The sequence below is a fragment of the Trematomus bernacchii genome, unplaced genomic scaffold, assembly GCF_902827165.1.
Source record: "Trematomus bernacchii unplaced genomic scaffold, fTreBer1.1, whole genome shotgun sequence".
NCBI classification, from domain to species: Eukaryota; Metazoa; Chordata; class Actinopteri; order Perciformes; family Nototheniidae; genus Trematomus; species Trematomus bernacchii.
Window position 1 is genome coordinate 2,043,216 of NW_022987656.1, and position 22,834 is coordinate 2,066,049.

Below are 22,834 nucleotides of genomic sequence, written 5' to 3' on the forward strand. Positions count from 1 at the left end.
GATGCCTCTTTTGTCCGTGTTACATGGCTGATGAAGGATAAATAGAGAAATAAAATCCTCTTGTCAGGTAACTCTATCTTGGCCTTTGTGGTTATAGTCCATATCAATTCCTGTAAATGAAGCACTACATTATCTTTCAAATATAATGGATACTGGGAGTAAAATAACCACAGTAACACAGTTGCGAGGCAGTTGTTAAAGAAAAAACTAACGACATCGCAATCCTGACGCGATAAAGTAGTCCTGGCCACTGCGTGCCAACAAATGGAACTGCGACGTTACTTAAAATGATGGCAGCACTGATCGAGATTAACGGTAAATGTCAGTCTGTTCACATTATCTTTTTCATGTCTTTAAACTCTGCCAGAGCCCATACCTTGTTCCCAATGGTGTTTACTTCCTGTCTGTCTCCTTCTGTTGAGTTCTCTGACGTCTAGCGCTCTGTCTTTTAAACTTCTTTATTTTGTCTTGCTTTTTTTTCTTTTTTTCAAAAAGTATTCCATTGTGTTTTCTGATTGAGAAAACGAATGTTCTTTGTTTGCAGCTGATGTTAAATTGACCGAACTTCTTTCTGCGGATTGATTTGGCTGCACACAGTCCCTTGATCCTCCTTAGCAACGGTCTGTTCTCCTTAGCAGTGGTCTGTTAGTGAGAATGAACGACCTTTGTAATGTCCAAATTGACCAATAAGTATTGAGTATTCAACGATTATTACACAGCTTAAATGAATACTCTATTCTGATTGGTCAATTTCAACATTTTAAGGACTTCTCGGGTCAGATTAAAGTAAGCTTTGGTCAAATATGTGTTTGATCAGAAATCCTCATTGGAATGTTATTTGAATATTCATTTTCTATATGTGAGGGGCAGACTCTGAATCATAGCCATGCTCCGAATTCCCTTTATAGCTCCTTTAAATATATAGTGTCAAATTAGCTATTAGTGTTCTGCTGTGAAAATGCTTCAGGTAGCACCCCAAGGTCCTCCCCGCCTTCTCACACACATTGACTCCCGGCATGCAGCTCGGAACAGGGATGTGTGCCAAGTGGTTTCCAGAAGTGACTGCTGTGTTTGGCGTGGCCGTGTGCTGGGTGCCTCAAAGAACTCCTTTCTCACTGCTGGCTGCCACAAAGCTCAGGATGTGTGTAGAGGAGCCGGGTCTCTGCAGAAACATCCTAATATTAGACCAAATTGGGATAGCCCGGGCGCCATGGAAGAGTGTGAGGCCGAGCCTTGTTGGCAGGTTGTTTCTCACTACAGGACACACACACACACACACACACACACACACACACACACACACACACACACACACACACACACACACACACACACACACACACACACACCCCTCATGTCACTACCTGGCACTTGCATCATTGTGACATTGGATCACTGAACCCAACATGCAGCATTCCGTCAGTCATGTGTGATGGATAGCCCCAACACACACACACACACACACACACAGCATGACTTGATCACCTCATTTGCACTGTCTTGCGCTCCCTTTCTCTCCCCCCCACCTATCCGCACCTCTCCTGGGCTCATTAGCACCTCTGATGGAAGAGATGGAGGGATGGAGGGGGTCGGGGTGGGGCGGAATTTGGGGTGAGGGGGTGGGGGGTGATTGAAACCTCCGGGGGACGGTCTCCTCCCTCCTGACAGGCAGCATTTGTAAAACATTTCCCACTCTGCTGCCTGACACTGATGATTCACCAAATTACCGCCATGATAGATAGATAGATAAATAGATAGATGGATGGATGGATGGATGGATGGATAGGTAGATAGATAGATAGATAGATAGATAGATAGATAGGTAGATAGATAGATAGATAGGTAGATAGATAGGTAGATAGATAGATAGATATATGTAGATAGATAGATGGATGGATGGATAGATAGGTAGATAGATAGATAGATAGATAGGTAGATAGATAGATAGATAGATATATGTAGATAGATAGAAACACACACTCCACTAGTATGATAGTCCAACTTGTACCCACCACAACTCTTTATTTCTCGTGACAAATGAGAGTGGTGCCACTGAACTCATCTCTTGGCGCGTCTGATGGACAGGCCAGCTCTTTAAATCTCACACAGGGCCGCACTCACATCTGCAAGGCTGCATTTGATGGCGAGGCACACTGCAGAGGGAGGAAAATGGAACAGAACAGTCAGGACAAGGGGCGTGGTAGGGGGCGTTACACCTCGGCAAGATGGCATCGGTTGCTATGCAACTGGGCACCAAAGCTATTTATACACCGGCCCCCTTGTCCCCCTTTTTTCCTCCCCAAGCTCCACTGCTACTGATCAGGATTGCTGTACGGAGGCAAGGCTTTGGGATGTGTGTTTGCACTGGGGTTCATCTGATTTGGGTTTTTGGTCAGCCACTGTTCAATGCTAGGTCTGGCACGATGATTACTTTTGTTGAACGATATGTTGTCCCAGAAATAATTGCGATAAATCATTTTATTTTCATTTTAAGACTATTTAATGCCAGTGATGTATTAACATTGTTACTAAAAAAGAAAATCAAGGTCATGTCTCAATATTTTTAAATCAAAAAGATTTATGTTTCCTCTTACAGTATTCCTGTTAGGGTGGGTGTCTAACACATGTCAATCATAATGGGATGCTAAAAGTGTTTGTTGTAGCCCAAATTCTGATCTCTTTGTTTACCTATGAATTACCTTTGGGCGTATAAGGCCATTGTGAGGCCACTTCCTGTCTAAGATATCAATTACAAATAAAAATGGCTTGGCCATTCGTACAAAAGAGAAGACTTCATTGTTAAATGGGAACTCCATTGATTTTACACATTATGCTTATCAGATCTATGTCTACTAGACGCACTCTCGACTCTCAGACCAAAGTGTTGGCGTCCAAGTTGCATTGTGGGTAAAGTAGGCCCCAGGTTCTGAGAAGGAAGATAAATTAGCAGAATAAGTCATTCTTATGATATCTTTTATCGAATTTAACCTGTGTCAATCATGAGTCCTTCAGTGTTATAGGAGTGTACTGCTAAATCAAAGCTCTATCTTGGTTAGCTCGATCTTTTATTGTAACAAAGTTAAACACATTTTTTAGATGAAGCTACGAAAATGCTCCCTTTGAACTTTTCGGACCTGCAGTAAAGTGTTGATCTGAATCCTAAAGCATTTGCAGATGGCAGGTTTATCACCGATTTATTGTAGTTTTACGCTCAACGTAAGTAAAGTGCCACAGCAAGGCTGACCTTGCAACATTTAAAATGTTATTTTTATGACCTGAAATCAGCTCTTTATCAGCCTTCTCTTGTTGTAACAATGAACTCTCCTCTTGAAACCCTGTGGAGCGAAGATATCACTCGGAGGCACCTTGTGAACAAGCCACTGTCAATCTGCTAATTTCCTCTTATTTAAAGCCTGAACTTATTAACTCTCATTCGGGGCGACGGTGTTGTTGCTTTGCGTCACCGAGCTGAGAAACCAACCAGACAATGGATGTGATTGAGAGGCGAAACAGATGACATTATTGAATTTTAATCACATCTTCTCCGCGCCGTCGTCGAACACGGCAATTACCTGGCTACAAGACGTGTGTTTGTGAGTGTGTGTGTGAGTGTGTGTGTGTGTGTGTGTGTGTGTGTGTGTGTATAGGAAGGGGTTGGAGCGGGAAGGCAGACGATCGGCTCATCAGGTTCTCACAGCGGCTGAAAGAAGGTCGTAAGTGGCTATCAGCGCTCCCAACCCTGTCTGGATAGATCCCTCCTGTCGCAGCAGAGCTCCTTCCATGTGGAGAGGGGCCTAATTACCCCCCACCAATGGCTGAATCAACATTTGATTATATCCTCCCCAAGGCTACTCTGGAAGCCTCTATTCAAAGACCACTTTTATTATGTCTTTTCTCTCATAATCAAGAATGGCTGTTATTTGCTAATGATACGTTTGATATATATTTTTAACACAACCCCTGACACTGGTGCAGTGAGATGTCTGACATATGTTCTGTTTGAGTACGCTGATTTTGACTTGAATGGTTTGTCAAACCCAATTGTTGTTCTAGAGAACTCAGATTTTTGAATATACACGGTCATTTATTATTTAAAGTTGTCTAAATGTTCCAGATAGCAGTTGGTTGATGTTGTTTGGAGCAGCGCTGTGTATTTGAGTCAAATCAAAAACAAGACTCCGCAATCTGAATAACGCTGTTTTATTGAAAAAATAGATGTTTTTCTCTTTTGCTAGACGAATACAATGAAACCCACACTACCTTTGTTTTGATTGATTCCTTTGTGGTCCGAACACCTGTACGTGATGCTGTGAAGAAATGCATATTTCACCAGCAAAAAGACAATGAATATGATCCTGTCAAAAAGCTCTCTAACTGTCAAACCTCCGGAACACCTCTTGTAAAAGCTGTTGACAAAAAAGCTAAACATGAATTCTTTGTTTTGTTCTTTAGCCAGCGTAACTTGGCAGAAATCACAGAGTTGATCCACACGGCGTTCCTGGTGCATCGTGGGATAGTGGACCTGAAGGAGTGGACAGTCTCAGATGGCCCACTGAAGGACATGGAGTTCGGGAATAAGATCGCCGTCCTGAGCGGCGACTTCCTGCTAGCAAACGCTTGTACCGGACTTGCCCAACTGAACAACACTAAGGTACCCTGTCTGTTAATAACAAATGATTAGTGTAACTGTGAAATGTTCGACCTATCATCAGTGATATTTTTGAGGAACCACCGCTTTGAACGATCTCCCGGTGGCCATTATAATCACTGTTGACCTTTATCCCTAGGTCTTTTCTCACCCCCATACAGCATCCACACTCCATTTCAGAGTTCCCACTAATCATGGAATTTGTATAATATGATTTCTTTTTGAGAGGTATTTTCCATCTTTTTCCACAGCAGCAAAACCCTACATATTCATTTCATAGAACAACATTAAGTGGTTATCGTTGTCTTTTTATTTTGTCTCCATCTGGATCTGAGTCTGCATTGGTGTGATTTTTACACTGCAATTGTCAGAGATCCTTTTTCATTCAAACACTGAAGCCCAGTGATTCGCATCCTGGGGGGCAGTGAGATATATCTGAGTGCCCGCGAGATGATCACAGGGATCATGTGGCTCAGTGGGATATTAAGTCCCTAAGTCACGAGTATGTAAGTCGCTTTGGATAAAAGCGTCTAACAAATGACATGTAATGTAATCAACAAGATAAGCTTGTTTGTATTGTGCTGTGTTGAACGAAGCAAAACACCACTTTCGTGGTTGGTCCGGCAACTTCCGTTATGTAGCCAAGATGGCGATTGTTGATAGTAACCAGTATTCCACACTCAACTTTTTGGCCATTACGAGTGCTGCATCAGTGTTCTCATAGTGCACTGCATTTAGTCATACTTCAAATTGGGATGCACTTTTGCACTCAAGATAGCTGTTGTTGGTACAGAAGTATGCAAATTGAAACAGGGTTTTATGGTCGAACTGAGGCGGCCAGCAATGGAAAAAAGATGTTAGATGTTTACTAGAAAGTTTGTGTGTTTTTTGGAGTGATAAGACAAGAGGTGGCAGAGTGAGAGAACTACAATTCAAGGGGCCCAGGAGCTGTCTGTGTGCTGCCATCTTGGATAATCATATCAAAACGTACAAGTGCTAGTTTCGTGTACCAGTGTGGTGCTGTACAGTTTGATATTATGTACACCTTTCCAGGTCATATTTAATGTCTTTCACACTGTATTTATATAAAACACTTTTCCGAAAACAGGTCTTTGTAATGGTTAAGAGTTTGGTCAGGAGACACTGTAAACATGGACGCCATGGGAATGCTTCTTATTGAGTTTTCTGGAGGTAAGTGTGGTGGTGGTCGTGTGGTCACAGATCATATCTCTTGCGTAGCCTGGTAACCTCTCGATGACAGAAGCTGTCACCACGCTGCTCTGTCAGAATGTGGTTGCCTGAGTGGATCAAAATAACCGTATCTCTGCCATCAGCTGGACCGAGCCTTATCGCTCTCCCTGACGACTCTTATTCAGCACACAGTCTAGGAGCAATGAGATGCCCTCCCAAATGGAAGCGGTATCCATGGTGGGAACACAGCAAGAGTTACGAGGAACCATTTCCTTTTGAATTAAAAATGATTTTTAAGGTGTGGCATTTCCTTTCCAGTGCTAATTGGCTTTCATTAAGATTTGTCACTGCAACAGTACTGTGTGAGATAATTGACAAACGGGAATTACAGTAATGGAAAAGAAAAACACACTGAGAATGAAATGATGGCAGATCTGCTGATGACTTGAGCTAATCATGATGTAATCACATTAACATGCACACTGTGCGTTGGCACTGGTTGAATGGAAGTTGTGGAGCATCTGTCCCTTAAGTGGGGCTCATTGTCAAGGTGAGAGCAAAGCCATTCAAACTCAAGTGGCACCGAATGACACAAGAAACTATTTGTCGAAAACAAACCTGCTGTGTTTAGAAGGAGTGTGAGTGTAATGTGAAGCGGCCACAGGAAACGTCCCCAAAAAAGGAAGTTTTAAAGGTAATAAGGAGATGGTCATCTGATAGCCAGCAGTTGCTCGTGTTTGAAAAGGTTAGCAAAACAAAATAAACCGAGGGCAAACCACGGTGTGCACTGATGCTCATATTCTGCTGTGTTTGTGTCAAGCTGTTCTTAAATACCTTATGACCAGGGGGGAAATTAGGTTAAAGCAAAAGTCAATCATTGTGAGTTTAAGTTACAGGAATTGGATATGTTTGGGACATTTCTTTTTTTCAATGGTGTGGTGATCCTGTTTACTCCCCCTCCTGTTCATGTTGACTTTCCTCCATCACTTTTACTTGACTTTCCTTCCTTCACTTTTATTTGGTTTGAGCGAAAGAAAACGATCTATGTTCATTTCACCTGAAGTAGTCTTGTAAATTAGGAACTTTGAGTAGATGCACTGTGCACACAACATCATCAAACTAGTGTGTCTATCAACAGAAATTGAGGAGACTCGCTATCCATTAATGGCTCTATTAAAACAAAGACGTACATATTGTAGCCGGCATGAAAATCAAGACTACACTCGAGTTGTGAGGCAATAAAATGTTCAAAATTCAAACAGCAAAGCCAGAGATAGTCTAGTCTTTAGAATGGGTCAAGTTCCAAAAACACTACATTTCCTATGATGCAACTGGAAATCATGTTTAGTTAGACCCCCTACTCTCACCTCATTTTTTACCCCACACCTCCAGTTCATAAAAATAACCCAGAAAACATTGCCCGATTGAACGCTGCACATTTAAAAAAACGCACAGTTGATACACACACAGCTTGGACCGCTTGGACATTCGGGGATTTGGAACATTTTAGTTTTTATATTTGCATCATTTTTTAAACTCGGCGTGTTTCTCCTAATGGAAGATATATGGGCCGTTGTAGCGCGTTTGCACCTTTCGGCCACCGTACATAAACCTACATAAAACACTACTGGAGCGGGAAAACCTCAAAAAGCATAATATGGCTTCTTTCAAGTTTTAGAGCCACAAAAAAAATTGTTCGACATAATAATCTTATCTTATCTTATAATATAATACTGAACATATCAAGCTTTGCTCCTAGGCTAACCCCAGTTTTAATCACTAATTGGTTTAGCTCATTAGGATAAACAAGGATACAAATAGACATTTACATTTTTGAAACTTAACATTTCTCTCAGGCAAATGCAAAGAAAGCAAACTTTAGATATGTATAACTCTGCATCAGCTCCAAAGGGTGTTCAAAGAGTGCAGTTTGAGTCTGGTATGTATGAAAAACAGATTGCCTGTCTCTTCTTGCAGCTTGTGTGTGGCCATTGTCCCTCATCTCTTTAACACACGGGGTGACAGATGAGTCGTTCTTGCAGCTTTCAAAGTTTTTCTCATAAACCGGGCCTTTTTCTCCTTCTTCTTTTAAGGCAGTGAGAGTGATGGAGATTATGTGTCGTGGCCTTGAGAGGAAACCTATGCCGCTACTTGTATAAACTGTAAAGTAATCTCACCGCCAGGCTCCGGTTTCTCCCCCCTCGCAGACCTGTCGGCAAAACACGATCTGGCTGGATTTGGGAATGGAGTAAGGGGGAGGCAGGGGGAGAGCTTATCTGATACTTTCCAAAAAAAGACCCCCACCGGCCCCCACTTCCCAAGGCAGGCAGAGACACCACATCTGGTAATACTGTAGGCACATTGTCCTTCCAGGTCTGCGGGTGGAGCTCGGGTTTCCTCAATATTTTCCCCCGGTGGGTTCAGTTACCCAGAGGGCACGGCGGGGGCTGACGGAGCAGCGTCACCAGACTTTTCTGATGAACCAAGGATGTCTGGGATGAGCTGAAGGAGCTCTAAATTTAACCTCATTCATGTGAACCGTACGGGCGTGGCCTCCACCCCCCGTCCACACAGGTCTGAGGCTGTGAATGAAGGACGGAGACTTTTCATTTTCACTCATACATTAGATCCAGACCTGTCATCTGAAATGATGCAGCCTCTCATCTGGGGGTTGATAATTGGCTGCCAGTGTTTCTCGAAGCTAAAAATGTAGTCATGCATGCCCCCTGTAAGAGGGAATAGGCAACTGCAGCAGACACTCACACCTCCACAAGGCACTGTGGGAGAGAATTAAGCTTTGTTTTGTTTATTTATATATGTTTTAGTATGAATTGTAATGTCAGTTTTCCAAAAGCAGCATGTTTTCTTTTTGCCGCATATTTATTATATTATAGTGTAAAGAGTCATATCAAACACCAAGAACACAAAATCAAACCAATGCAGCATGATAAAAACAAACACATCAGCGAGCAAAAAATGAATAAAATAAAAAACCGTAGATTTAGTGGAGTAAGTTAGAGTCAATAAAGAAAAATGATGAAAAAATCATAAACCTCAAAATATATATTTGAGAGATTATGTTTAAAATAAAAGGTTTTTCTCCATTTCCAGTTTACATTTTTATTTTTTGCTTTCTCTACCTCTATTACTAAAAACACTGACTCATTAGTCGATTTTTGATCTTAGTAAACTAAGATTTCTCTGTTAATGCTTTTCCACTTATTTCCAAGAAATTAATAAGCACATTGCTAGTAAACACAATATTTAAAGTGGCGACTCTGATTCTCCATGATATCAATAAATTGTTTAATTCATTAAAACGTATTCTCTGAATTATTTTCTATGATTTTTTTTTCTGTAAGTATCAACAGATTATTATAACCAATCTGCAATGCTCAAAGTCCAAACTGCTCTATCTTCTATAGCGTACTCATGTGTTCATATTATTTATAAAAGCGTCAAACAACAGTCCATAGAGTTTTAAAATAGTGTCTTTATTATACTGTCTATATTTATACAAGCTTCATAGTTTATTAAATATTTATACTACTGTTCATACTCTCTATACTTGAGCTTTTTATATATAAATGCTTCTCTTGCACCTCTGGTCTGATGATAACTGCATTTGATTATCGCAGTACTTTGTGCAGTGACAATGAAGTTGATTCCAACACTGAAAAAAATGAAAACAAGGTGTTTTCACTTGTAATATGTGAATTCTGCCAATAGAAGAAGGGAAGTGTGCTTGGTAAGATATCTTAAAGAAGATGGGATATTTAGATAAGATCTTGTGATTAGCTGGCAACACTTATTTTGAACTATATTTGACGGGAATCAGGAAATGTTTTTCCAAAATAAGCCAGAAATGCTCATAAGTTCTTTTATTTTTTAGATACAACTCAAAATAAGATGTTTTCAAGAGACCTAATAACATACAGTACTTAAGATGCATTGTCTGAAAACAAGACCCTATATCCCACTGCATTGTTACTTTAGTACTTTACTTTTGAGTTATTAGGTCTTATATCAAGTGTAAAGACATATTCTGACTACATATTAGACAGATATACTTGGCAAGACTTCCAGTTTTTGGAGTGAATCTAAATCGAAGGCACAAAGTGAAATAAATCCTCAAACATTGCAGAGAAAAAGAGGAGCCTAAAATCCGATCATGGCTCTTTAACCTTATTTCCCCCCTGGACACAGTTCTATTTGGTTTCACCATCTGACTTTTAGCTCCATTTCAGCCCCTCACACCGGACCGACACCGGATCTGTCTATCCTCTGGACTTCTCTATAAATACAAAGTATAATGAAGCAAGATAATGAGCCGTTGAGTTCACATCTCGCCTCCTGATCTCTTCACAGCCAGCTGTTGAGCTGAGCGCTGTCACCTCTCGCTTCAGTCAGGGGGAAATTGTGTTTTTTGACTTGTAATGAAGGATCAGGTTATGGGTTCAGAGTTAAAGGACGCCTCAACAGGTCACACGGCTGATCAAACACCGCAAAAAGTCGATTTTCAATAATATAAAAAATCCTAAATCAAGGAAATATAAACGTGTTTTGGGGCAGTTTTTATGTAAGAGAATTTCAATGATGTCTATCTCTGTTGCCCATAATGACCTTAAAGGTTTTACTGAGATGATATTACTGCTTCTGAGTACCTTTTAATGCTTGAAGAATGACCAGTATTTTAAAGCTGTTTGACCAACAATGGTAAATACAAAACTGCTTGGCTGAAGTCATCATTTATCCCTTCATATGTTAAAAAACAGATAGAATTCACAGGTTTTGTGTCAATCTAAAACCAGAGCACAGCAACTTTGTACTTCTATGATAAATACAGTTCACTTTTCACATCAGGAAACGCACTAAGTAAGAGTCATTTGAACTGTTGGCAAGTTTCTTATATCATATATGCCATGGCCCCACCATAGCCAATATGTATTCCATAAATATTCCCCTTATGTCAAGAGGATAGCACATTTCCCTCCATGTTGAGCAAGAAAAGCTCTTTACTTTGTATCCAGACAAATGTGCTTGTTTTAAGTGTGGCTTAGGCTTAGTCTTAGGCTTACGGTTAATGGCACCAGCATTTGCTACATTTGATCACATTTCCCTTCATATTGAGAAATATATATTTATTTGATTTGCATCCAGACAAATGTTCTAGTTATTTAGTCTGGCTGCACTTTTGAGATACTTATACTTGTTTTAAAAAACTTTGACAAATAAACATGTCTTTTTCTGTTGGTTGATGATTTTGCTAGTTGAAGTAATACTTTGCCCCTTTTTATTGCAGTTTATTTTGGACTTTTTGTTGTTCAATATTTGACTCAGTTGTAAACATACCAGAGAATGATGTGTGACTGTATTGTAATTGTAATTCTGACAATGCTTAACGATTGAAATGTTCACCCAAAGGTTTAATGTTATTGTGTCTGCTTTGCAGGTTGTTGAACTGATCTCGAGTGCCATTGGTGACGTGGTTCAAGGAATCTACAACGAGAACACCAGTAATACGGAGGTAAAGCATCGTTTATACGTTTATGCCAGGACAAAGCCCAACAGACTACACAGTTGGGCTTTGTCGATCATTTGGCTGTTCTTCATAACTCCCATAAAAAGACTCAAAACAACAAAGAATGCATTCTAACAAGTATTGTGCGTCTGTGTCTAAAGCCTTTGTTGCCAATGTTGTCATTCATACCTTATTCTCCAAATATCAAACAAACAATAAATATCCTCCAATAGTTTCCAGCTGTGTACAGAATTCAAATGAAATACTGCTTTGTAAATGGTTCTGAATCTAGGCGCTACAAGCTGTTATTAATAAGAAAAAGTACACTTTTTGATAAATAACGGATTAAAGAGAGTCTTTTTGATGGTAAACAGGAGTTTCTCTTAATGTTCTGCACTCGGTCCTTTCCCACGGGAGTTTGATGTTGTGTTACTCAGACAGAGTTCCACTTCTGACCACTTCTTCTTCTGTCTGGTTATTCAAGAAAATGCTCGAGCAATCATTTAAACCTTACAATAAATATTTAAGATGCATCTTTTCTCTATTATGAGTAAAACATGTTAATAACTGCGGAAGTTTTTGTAGATATGTTGGTCTTTACTTCTGGTGCACAGTCTTCAACACGGAAAGAATGAGCGAGTTTTTTAGTTTGAGGTGTTCTGATGAAGTTGTGCAGTGGCAGCAGTGAGCGCTCAGTGTCTCCGCCCCTCTTTTCTCAGCAGGAGAACAGTCTGGATGTAGAGGCGTGGGAGGAGCACACCTTCCTGTCCCATGGTGCACTGCTGGCCAAGAGCTGCCAAGCTGCCATGGAGCTGGCCCAACACGACAAGGAGGCCCAAAGACTGGCCTACACGTTCGGCAAACACCTGTCCATGGGCCACAAGGTGAGTCACCTGATCCCCCCCCCCCCCCACATACACTGAAAAAACTGAAACGTTGACTTTAATTGTATGTATTGTGTCTGCAGATTTCCAATAACTGTATTAGGTTAGTTGAAAGCAATAATATTACGTTTATAAAACATATTAGGTTCAACTTAATATTATTGCTTTCAACTAACCTAATACAGTTATTTTTAAATGTGTTGACATAATACATTTAATTAAAATCAACAGTTCAGTTGTTTGTAGTAATTACCAGGCAAGGTGGTCTTTGGAGGAAAACTATAATAAAAGTCTGCTACTATAAATGAGTGATGGGAAGCAAGAACACATAACGGGCCTCAGACTGGAAGCATATGAACACATGTCCTCTTCTCTCAGAGGTTCTTATCCATTAGTTCTGATTTACTTTGTATCTCTGGGATTCACCAATATTTCAAATATACATATATTTTTTACATTCCACAAAAGTTTTTGAACCCAAGTTTTTAATTGAAAGAATCAGGACAATATATTAAATAAATATCTTAAAACCTAATTTGCCTTAGTATACGTTTGAAAGTATTTATATTTATTGGAAGACTAAATAAATAAATAAGACCGTTAAAACCCTTGCAGAATGATATTGTGTGTGATAGTATATGAACATATATGAGTTGGGTGGTTGAGAACATTTGGTGCATCTGGAGTTGACTTCCCTTCATTTTTCTTAACTGAAAATTAAGAGAAAATATAATATTACCTTATCAGTCCGGATATTCTTCCAAAGATTTTGGGAAAAAAATACTTTTTATATTTTATCCAATGGGGTTTGAGGATTTGAACCCAAGGTATCAGGGGCTTTGATATAGCTTTTTTTCACTCCTGACCACTGTACGTAAAAAGGTATTTTAATTTTAAGGACCTATGTACTAGTAGGTTTACACATACGAGTAATTTGCTTTGGTAGAAATGGTATGTAATGTTACATGCCAACGCTCCAATAAACATATGTATTTTGAACGGCCAGATCTTGTTGATACTGGCCTAAAAACCATGTGTATCCCTCCCACTCACTGTGCCGTGTTAGCCCGCCCTCTCCTGCTGTGGCCCCCTGCAGCGGCCTGTCTGCAGGCCTTAGCGGCTACAAGGAATCTCAGCGGGGGGGGGACAGAAATGATGTGTTTGAAGGACAAGCATCAGGCTAGCTGTGACTTACAGTGTACTGTTCCTGCTCATTAACAGCTTCACTCAGTGTTCTCTCCCCTGTGCGGCTGTAATTGGTGTCTGGAGGTGTAATCTCAGTCTGAATGTGCTCCATCTCCGGCAGCTCAACTCTGACCTGCTGCCGTTTGTAAAGAGCAGCGCAGGAGAGTCTGCGACATTCAGCTTTAGCGCCGCCCCCGTTGTTTTCCACCGTCAGATCGTAGGGCAGGAGAGGTGGAGTCAGCAGCTGCAGCAGGTAGGAATGGCACCACTGCAGAAATTACATCATACATACGTCCTACATACGTCTTATTTGTTTGAAAGGAGTCTTACAGGCTCTAGGGGATGTGTTACGTGCAAAATTAGTAGGTGTCTGAGCTCAATTTGCATAATCTCAAAGTGTAACAGGTTTTTTAGCGGTTTAATGTGTAACATTTCAACATTATAATGTCTCAAAAAGACTATATGAAACTATGAAACCAAGAGAAACCAGATTTTGATCAAGTTAATGGTCCGTTTCATTTATCCCCTTTGAGCCTGTGTCAGTGTCATAAACTGACTTTTTATACTTTATTACAAAACATTTTTAGATCTTGTTTTTTTTTTTTACAATAACACGATAAATTATTTTACTCATGTTATGTATGGATCAAACATTTTCAGAAAAACAACAGAGCATTTTTCTTCAACAAGCAACCAAACTTGTCAATGCAAGCAGCCTGGATTTTTAAGAAGTTTTAGCCTTGAAAATAAGGGAAAAAAAGAAAGCCTTGGGGGTATTTTAATGAATTAATTTTCTAATAATACGATATTTTTTAAGATGAGGTTAATTTTCTTTTTCTTCAAAAATGTAGTCAATTTCAAAAGATGTTTGTTTTTGAGTATATCTTTTTTTTAAACATAATTTATTTTCCAAATGATATGATATTTAAAAAATGCATAATTTATTACAAAACAATATTCAGTTCAATCCAAATGGACTTGATTTAAAAGTTGTTCATCCTAATGTTCTATACCCTTTGAATCCTGTGTACTGTCAACTGATAATGACTCTCTTCTCTTCAAGGTAAAAACACGGAGGAATGAACTGGATTACTCAAAGGTAAGCCCGTGGTTTATGTATTCCTTTATTCAGAATCTGAACTCCACTATGTTACAAAATGCTTGTACCCAGATATGCGTCCTCAGTTGCCTCTGTGCTGCGTTTAAGCTTTTATCATTTCACCTTCATATATCCACCTGTTTACTAGTCGGCAAGGCCTCTGACAGAGAGAGGAACAGGGCATTTTCTTGCTGTAACGTATATCAAAGTTGAGAAACAATCTTCCCAAAGTCAATGTGTGAGGGGCGAGCGGGGTGATCGGGGTGATCGGGGTGATCAAGAGGAGAGCGGAGCTGCAGAGGAGGGGTCTGATGGTGGTGTGGGGGTTATCTGGTCCCGCCTGAAACCAGAGCAGGAAGGATTAGTTACCGAGGCCTATTTACGGAGGAGACACCGAGGCTCTGAGACAGTGGCATTGTGAGAGAATCTCCTTCAGCAAAAAAGGGGACAGAGGGAGAGGTTTGAAGGGAAGGAGAGATGAGGGGACACGAGGAGGAAAGCTGAGAGCAGCACACAGGGAGGGATACCATTTTGGGGAGGAACAAGAAAGACCTTGAGTGTAAAGTTTTTGATTCAGAACAGAGATGGGGACGCATAACTACAGGAACTTTGTTATGTGCTTTCATCCCGATCATTTTGATTAATAACTATCATTGGGTTACAGCTTTTCCATTTGGGTGAAAGCAAGTTCTATGGAAGCAATACGATTCAAATTAAAGTGTAATATGTACTAGATTACATTTAGATTTATAGTTATAGTATTATTTTTTTACCTTTTTAGAGGTATTAAAAAGACCTAGTGTCTAGTCACTATGATATACTCATATATTTATATTTATATAGTCTTAAAGTTACAACCATTATGATAATGTGGGCCACGATGAAATTGAGTTTGACACCCTTGGTGGAGTGTCTCAAAAAATGACTGATGATATCTAGAAATAATGACTTACTATTGAAAGAATTAAAACGTTCTAATAATATTGACTATTTTGCGGTATCAAGTGATTATTCCAATAAATGATCTAATTATCCCTGCTGTCGTGTTCGTTTCTCCCCCTTTGGTGTTCCCGCTCAAATTTGACCGTACAAAAAACATTAATCATCACCAATTTTTGATTGAACATTTACAATGTATCTGTAAACAATGTCTCAGACTATTGGTTTACGTGAATAAGTCCAGAAACTATGCAAAGAATAGAAACTGAAAATGAATTCCAAAATTAACATTTAGTCAATTGTGGGTGTGTACTATCTGATGGATAAACATAATCTAGGGTTACCCATTCATTTTCTATGGCAGTCATTTTTGAACAGGAACATCATGGGTGTTACAAAGTGAACTAAACCACTCAAAATTCAATGAAAGTGGTGATCAGCAATTTGATATGTTCAAATGCCTTCTGCGGAGGATATCATAAGACCTTGAACACATTATTTATGATTGATTAAAGTAGTGAATCGGTCACATTTGACCCGAACATGACAGCAGGGCTGAAAAAAAGGTTCCAAAATTGGTGAACGTGAATATTATCTAAAGACATTCATATTCACACTAATAATAAAATCTAATCTGACTACATTGAAAAAGGGAGGATGACTTACTTTTGCCTAAAGCCTTTCAGAAGCTTCAACCCATTCACTGAGATAGTGATTAGATCAGTGAGTAGAATTGCTTCAACAAAAAGGGAATAAAAAAGATGAATCTGCATCACGCAACATGACTCTCTTCATGTAGGAACATCAGAAAATGGATGGATGTGGAACTTATAAGGTCAACAGGATACATTAAGTCAATGCAGAACAAATAACAAGTGGGAAATGAGGGTGGAACATATTTTAGTTTTAATGAAATAAGCAGAGCAGGTGATGCAGAGTTCAGCACCTTCAGGTTTTGTTAAGGAGGAAAGGCCTTCGGGAGTTTCTACCTCCAGAATTCATGAGGTTAAAACGCCCTCAGCAAAAGATGTCCAACACACCAGTGGAGAGGCACAAAGAGACACCCAAATGCTCCCAGTCTGAATACTCAAGCTGTTGGTTAGGGCTGATCTGACATGATGTTTTCACTTTCGCTTGTATTAATGTATATGTTGTGTGTGTTTGTAAGTCCCAAGTCTTGTATACAAAGACACTATTGAGATTGAAGGTTCTTTTTTGTAACTAGGTGTACTTTGACAGCAGTTTAAAGGCGCCCTATTATGCTTATTGCCCTAAATGCTAATGTTTGTATTTAGTGTCTCTACTGGGACATGTCTTCATGCTTTAATGTTCAAAAAGCTCTTTATTTTTCTCACACTGCTTGTGCTGCAGCACCTCTTTTCACCCTCTGTCTGAAACCAGAGCCCAGTCTGCTCTGATGCCCCTTTCACACCGGCGCTTTTCCAGCTCCTGCTCGGAGCTGGAGCTGGAAAAGCGCCGGTTTTTCCTGTTCACACCGCAGCGGCGGCGCGTCATAGCTCCGGAATGCGGTTCACTTCCAGCTCCAAAAAATTGTCGGTCCAGAGGCAAGAGCTTCGGAGCTATGACGCGGCGTCGCTTACGTCTCTTACGTCGAGGCGTGCAGGAAACCTTACTTTGACCATCCGTTCGCTGTTATTGATCATTGTGGAGATACATGGGCTGTACAGGTTGTCATGTCCGACTATCACAAGTAGAATCATAATGAAAAATACGCCGGTAAAATGTTCCTGTAGAAAACGGCTTAGCAAGTAGTCAGTTTAGCTTCGGTTGCTATGCTAACATCACCCATGTTATACCAGAGAAACTTTCATAACAGCGTTGTGATGCCAAACAGCGTAAATTCAGACTGACACACATTCACTTGAGGGGAACTGGGGATATGTATCAGCTGCTTGTGTGACAGTCAGACAGTGAATACTTTAGAGCCGTGTGAGCTAACTCGGAGCTAACGGGAGAATAAACTCCCGTGGAAGAGCAGCCAGCACTGCAGCGGTCGGTAAATGCGGCTGAAACACATTAATAAACAATGAACCACGGCACTCTGGAGAAAAGTATAAGGTTGGAGAAGTCGTTATTTAATTTAATCTGGCTTCGTATGATTAAAAGCAACACGATCATCGACCCGACGCAGTCCCCGGCCCGTTGTTGTTGTGGGAGAAAATCAGCGACGTAAACTGTGACGTCATGACGCAGCAGCGGCAGCTGGGCAGTGTGAACAGAGCGGGAGCTGAAAAGGGAAACCGGAGCTGCACCAGAAAAGCTCTCGCTAGGAGCTAGAAAGGGAAAAGCGCTGGTGTGAAAGCCGCATGATTGGTTAGCTGGCTGGCTCTGTTGTGATTGGTCAACTGCTTAGAGATGTCCCGCCCTTTAGCCTATCACGTACAATTCGTAAGAGTGCTAGCCAATAGCAGCATAGGTGTTACATAGTGATGTCACTATGTTAGGGAAGTAAACAAAGGTGTCCAATGGAGGCATTTTTAAGGCAGGGGGAGAAAACTCCCTCTGGAGGGAACTTTGGGATTGTAGCCTTTGCAGACCATTAGCATGCACACAAACCTATATTACAGACTACAGGAAAAGGGAAACCCCAAGGAGCGTAATAGGGCCTCTCTAAAATAATTCACATATTACGGCAATAACATTGAAACATAAAAACATTATATAATAAAGTGTGTGGGATAAAGTTATCACACACACTATCAATATCTTTGGGCAAGTACATATAATATCATTTTGGCACAAGAAAGTTGCTGTGCAGTGATCTGATGCCACAATTACCAGACAGCAGAGACAGAGGATCTGTGAGATGAAAGGTTAGAAACATAAGATAATAAAACATTCTGTGCATTCGCTACTAATCTTTTAAATATAATTCACCGCGATGAGTCTGACATGTGCCCCTAGTAGTTAAATGCAGTAGGCTGCCTCCAGCGGCGCCGGGGGCAGCGTGCAATAACCGTACATGATTGTGTTATACAGTGGCTCTCTGCTTTGCTTCAGTTCAATCCAGGTACTTAAAGAGTCCCTTACTTTAAGGGTAACTTTCGCTGTCTCCTTAACACTTTGCAGCTGGATAGTAACAGGAGTGACACTAACAGTGACAAACTAACGTGTGTTTTCATCCCTCGACAGCTTTTGGCAGCGGTTAAGTCGGAGAAAGGCGTGAGCACAGCAATGGATTTATGCTGTTACCATGGCAACAAGGCTCTGGAGGCCATCCAGACGTTCCCCTCCTCCGAGGCTCGATCCGCCTTGGAGAACATCGCCTCTGCCATCACCAAATTCTGACCTGTGCTCACACACACGTACACACACACAGAGTGTCTTTGTCCGCAACAGGATGAGGAGCACTGAACTGTTGACACTTACGAAACAAATCAACTTATTTTGTGCCAGGTGCTGACTGCTGGAGAAACGGTTCTGCTCCGCCGGGGATGACAGTGTGCATCAGAAATGCAATGGCTGTATCCATAAATGGTCATCATTAAAAACAAGGAATAAAAACACATTACTTCAGCATCATGTCATGCATTGTGTCGGCTCCAACACATACCCTTCCTCTCCCGGGTGGAGAAAATCTCACGCCAAGCTGCATTAAAAACCTGGCAGTTTATTACCACCTGGCTTATCAGCTAAGGCACATACCAGGCAGAACGTAATGTAAGATGTTTTGAAGTATTGTTATTGTCATCTGGAAAATGTGCCATGAACGGCAGCTGATCACTTCACCCAGGTTCACCCGCTCATTACTGAACACCTCAGATGATGCTGAAATCATAGCTGCTGGATGTAGTGGGTGTGTGCCAATTGAAGAAAAGCTTAAATCCAGAAATGTCTCAAAGTCATGTTCTAGCAGGGTTTTTGTTTTTTTTAAGTCGTTTTGCGTGATGCTCTCTTCACAGAGGGGGAAAGGGCATGAATCAGGAGTAATGTCATCTATGTTGCCTTATTATGTCTGTCCCCACGCCTGTGTATAAAGGTCACACAGTCTCTCCCCTTGGCCCAGCCAGCGAGCGCATTGAAGCTCCGCCAAGCAGTAATTATTAATGAAGAGACCTGAGCAAATGGACAGGAAATGCAGAGGTATTGATTGGGCCGGCTGCCCTGCTCCAAGCCGTACAGGCTGGCGCCAGCCTGGTGGCTTGTGGTTTCCCAGGCTGCTGTCTGCAGAGGGAGGGAGGGGGGGGGAGGCAGTCAAGGTGTGAAACCAGGCCACTGTGGCAGCTGTCTGTCACATCCAGGCCACACCTGAAGGACGGAGCAACAGAGACGGGACGAGAGGAGATCTAGGACTAAGGGAACATACCTAACACAAAGGGTTCTGTGTAGTTCAGCAGATAATGTTGGTACAACCACATGTGTTTGATTTTGAATTTGGATAGCAAGAATCATGAGCTGTTTTGAAGAAAAAAAAAAGAGACAACTCAAAAAGAGTTTAATTTGAGAAGCTGATTAAGGATGTTAGCAATTTGTTAGCAATTTGTTCCTAGGCAGTGTACATTCACTACTTTAGTCGAGACTAACCTGTGTATCACAGTATTAGAGGGAGTGTTATGACAGCAGTCCCTAAAGGATGAATCTGCCTAACTTTGGTTTAGCAGCCCTTTGAATTTAGCGCTCATTAGCAAACGTTAGCATGCTAAATTATGTTGGCGTTTGCACAAATTGCAGCTTGTCTGTACGCTCTTAGTCTTGTATATTGAATGGATTCGCAAAGAAAAACTACAACACAACTTTTCAAGTGCCTTTAAGTTGCACCAATATAGCACATTTTAGTTCTGTCATTTATTAAAAATGCTACACGAATTACGTTTTTTGCGGTGGTCAGAAAGTAAGCATCGCACCAGTTCACTTAACAAAAAGCAAATGGTATTTTTCCTTTCCTTCCAATTTAAAAAAAAATAATACTCACAAATAAAACCACTTTTATGACTTTTAAGCGTAAAGGAAAACGCCAGAAGTACCAGCTAACTCTAAGCTATAAACAAACGACACCAAGGTCACGCTTAGTAGTCGTATTTAGCACCTTGTTAGCAAACCGCCTTGTTAAAGCTAGTTTATGCTTCAACATTAATGAGTTGTGTATTTGCGGACATATTTTAAATCTCTTAAAATCGTGTTAACACAGGCCCCTCACGCAGCAAACCATAAACAAGTGATTTTGAGACTAGTTCATGCAAAAAGGCTAACACATTTCTGGGTTCAGGACTCATTACTGCAGCGCTCAATGGTTCATAGCCTTGTCAAATGTTGTTAGATAAAAACAAAACATTTAAAGATTACATTCTGCTATTTCCTGCATACCTATTTTACAAGTGTCTAGTTAATATGGTAGTCTCAATCATCCAATCAAATACCTCAATTAGTTAAAAGGTTTAAGACCTTTGGCCCAGCATCAGTGTTTTAGTGTGGATGTGGAAAAAACATAGGGTTGGAAAAGGGGGAAGGGGAGATGATGAGGAGTGAACTATTTCAAAAACAAGCCCCTGTCTGTTGTTGGGTTGTTTATCCACTTCCTCTTCTGTTTGGGTTTCCGCTGCTTTGGCTTCCTGGGTACAGCGAGGTAAGGCCTGTGCCAGGATACGCCTCCGGCTCTTCATGAAATATTTATCCTTGCCGTGAGGAGACATGAGGAAAGTTACATGGAAAGTTAAAAGACCCAAACAAGGAAGGAGGCTGGGGCTCTGCCAGAATGACAAATATAGTTCCTAAACAGAACTTTTTATAAGACGCGAGGTCTGGCCTTAGCAATGAAACTGTTGCAAAGGCGGTCCCTGTAGAAATCAACCAGGCAGTGCAGAAGACGATTTGATGGGATGAGTTTTTTTGTTTGTAACTCGAAAAGAAAACAGTTCTTCAAGCTAAATGTTTAATGCAGAACAGAATGTGTAGCCTTTTTTCTTCCCAGACAGCATTGCTGCTGCCAGCATTCATCTTTTTGATATTTCCTGCAGTCCGAATGAAGAGGGGAGCGGTTTGTCAGCTTTTATGACCTGCACAGCAGAAACCTGACACTGTGTTTGCTTACAGTTTCCAGTTTGAGAGTCTTGGGTGTCATGCAAGTAAGAGTTTGCAAGACTATAAGTTTACATGCACAACATGTAGATGGTAACAGCGGCTCTAGTGTGCCCGGCCCAGACGATGAGTGGTGTAATTACAGCAGGGTCCAGTGGAGAGAGTTGGTCAGCACATATTCCATTACACACACACACACACATGCAAATACATGTGTGGATGCTGGGGTCAGAACCACTGTCAGCTCAGGAGTTTGACAGAAAGATAGTGTTTGTCAAACTTGCTAAGAAAATTATACTCAACGTTTCTTGTGTTGATATTCTGAACATGTTAAATATTACCGTATTTTACTGTTTTCACTGAGACGTTTATTCTTTTCAGGGAGGAAAAGACAGATCTGAAACACAGAGTAGGAATTTCTTCAGTTTTATGGAGAGGCTTTTTTGATGTGCTCTCCCTGTCAATGACATCCAGCTCAAGGTCTCATTGTCTCCTGTTTAATGTGTGCCTCAGAGTTCAGAGCCTTATGAGTTTGGAACTTTTCTTTAAGATGCTCAACCTCAGCGAGGAAAGCCTTGTTCATTGTGAAGTTTGGATGTCTGCTCATCTGCAAAGACCTCAAGGCAATCTAGTGTGGACAATATGTATTCATCACTGCTGGTGATCCAGGCAGTATCTTCTGATGTACTGCTTGTTGAGGCAGTATCTTCTCCTCTGATGGTGGTCGGGCCAGTATTTTTTTTACTTCTGTTGGTCGTGACATTAAGTATAGCCTAATCACAATGGTGGTCTGATCATCTTTGCATAAAATGGCCACAGATACAAAAGGTCTGGGTCTCATAATATGTGATTATCTCTCAGTTGATAAACCCTGTGATGGACTGATGCCCTTGCCAAGGTGTTTCCCAGCCTCATTTCCTACTGCATGCTGGGATACATTCCCTGCAGCCTCTGTGACCCTGTTAGGAATAAGCCAGTATGTAAAATGAGTGAATCTGAATGTGGAATGATATCAGAGCCTCCATTAGTCTTCCTGTGAATGGCCTATCAGTAAACACCTGCTAATATCATCATATATCTGACGGTGATGGATGAGAGTCATTCTCCTGCGATAGGAACAGTATGGCTGATTGGCCTCCCCGACTCAGACGAGCATATTGGCCAAAAATGACACTTTAACGAGCTCTTCCCGGGTGTTAAGTGCTGCGCGCCGGCCCCTCTTCGCAAGCCGACGCCTGGCTGACCCCGGGCCGTGCTTCCCCCCCGCACAGGGCCGGCTCGCTCCATTGGCTGACAGATCAGACTGCCATGGAGACAGCTCATTAGTGGAA

The 22,834-nt window shown here is 41.0% G+C and overlaps 1 protein-coding gene across 2 annotated transcripts in view; it reads left to right on the top strand.

Moving 5' to 3' along the window:
- pdss2 (prenyl (decaprenyl) diphosphate synthase, subunit 2) overlaps positions 1-19,004 on the top strand; it is a 31,785-nt gene extending 12,781 nt beyond the window's left edge. Inside the window, exons 3-8 of one of the 2 annotated variants that reach the window (XM_034135124.1) lie at positions 4,453-4,651; positions 11,292-11,366; positions 12,080-12,244; positions 13,551-13,682; positions 14,493-14,528; positions 18,621-19,004. In XM_034135124.1, coding sequence (XP_033991015.1) covers positions 4,453-4,651; positions 11,292-11,366; positions 12,080-12,244; positions 13,551-13,682; positions 14,493-14,528; positions 18,621-18,776 — 763 coding nt within the window. In that variant the 3' untranslated portion in view covers positions 18,777-19,004. The remainder of the gene's footprint in view (positions 1-4,452; positions 4,652-11,291; positions 11,367-12,079; positions 12,245-13,550; positions 13,683-14,492; positions 14,529-18,620) is intronic. The other variant, XM_034135125.1, reaches the window with a different exon arrangement.
- Positions 19,005-22,834: the final 3,830 nt, after the last annotated feature.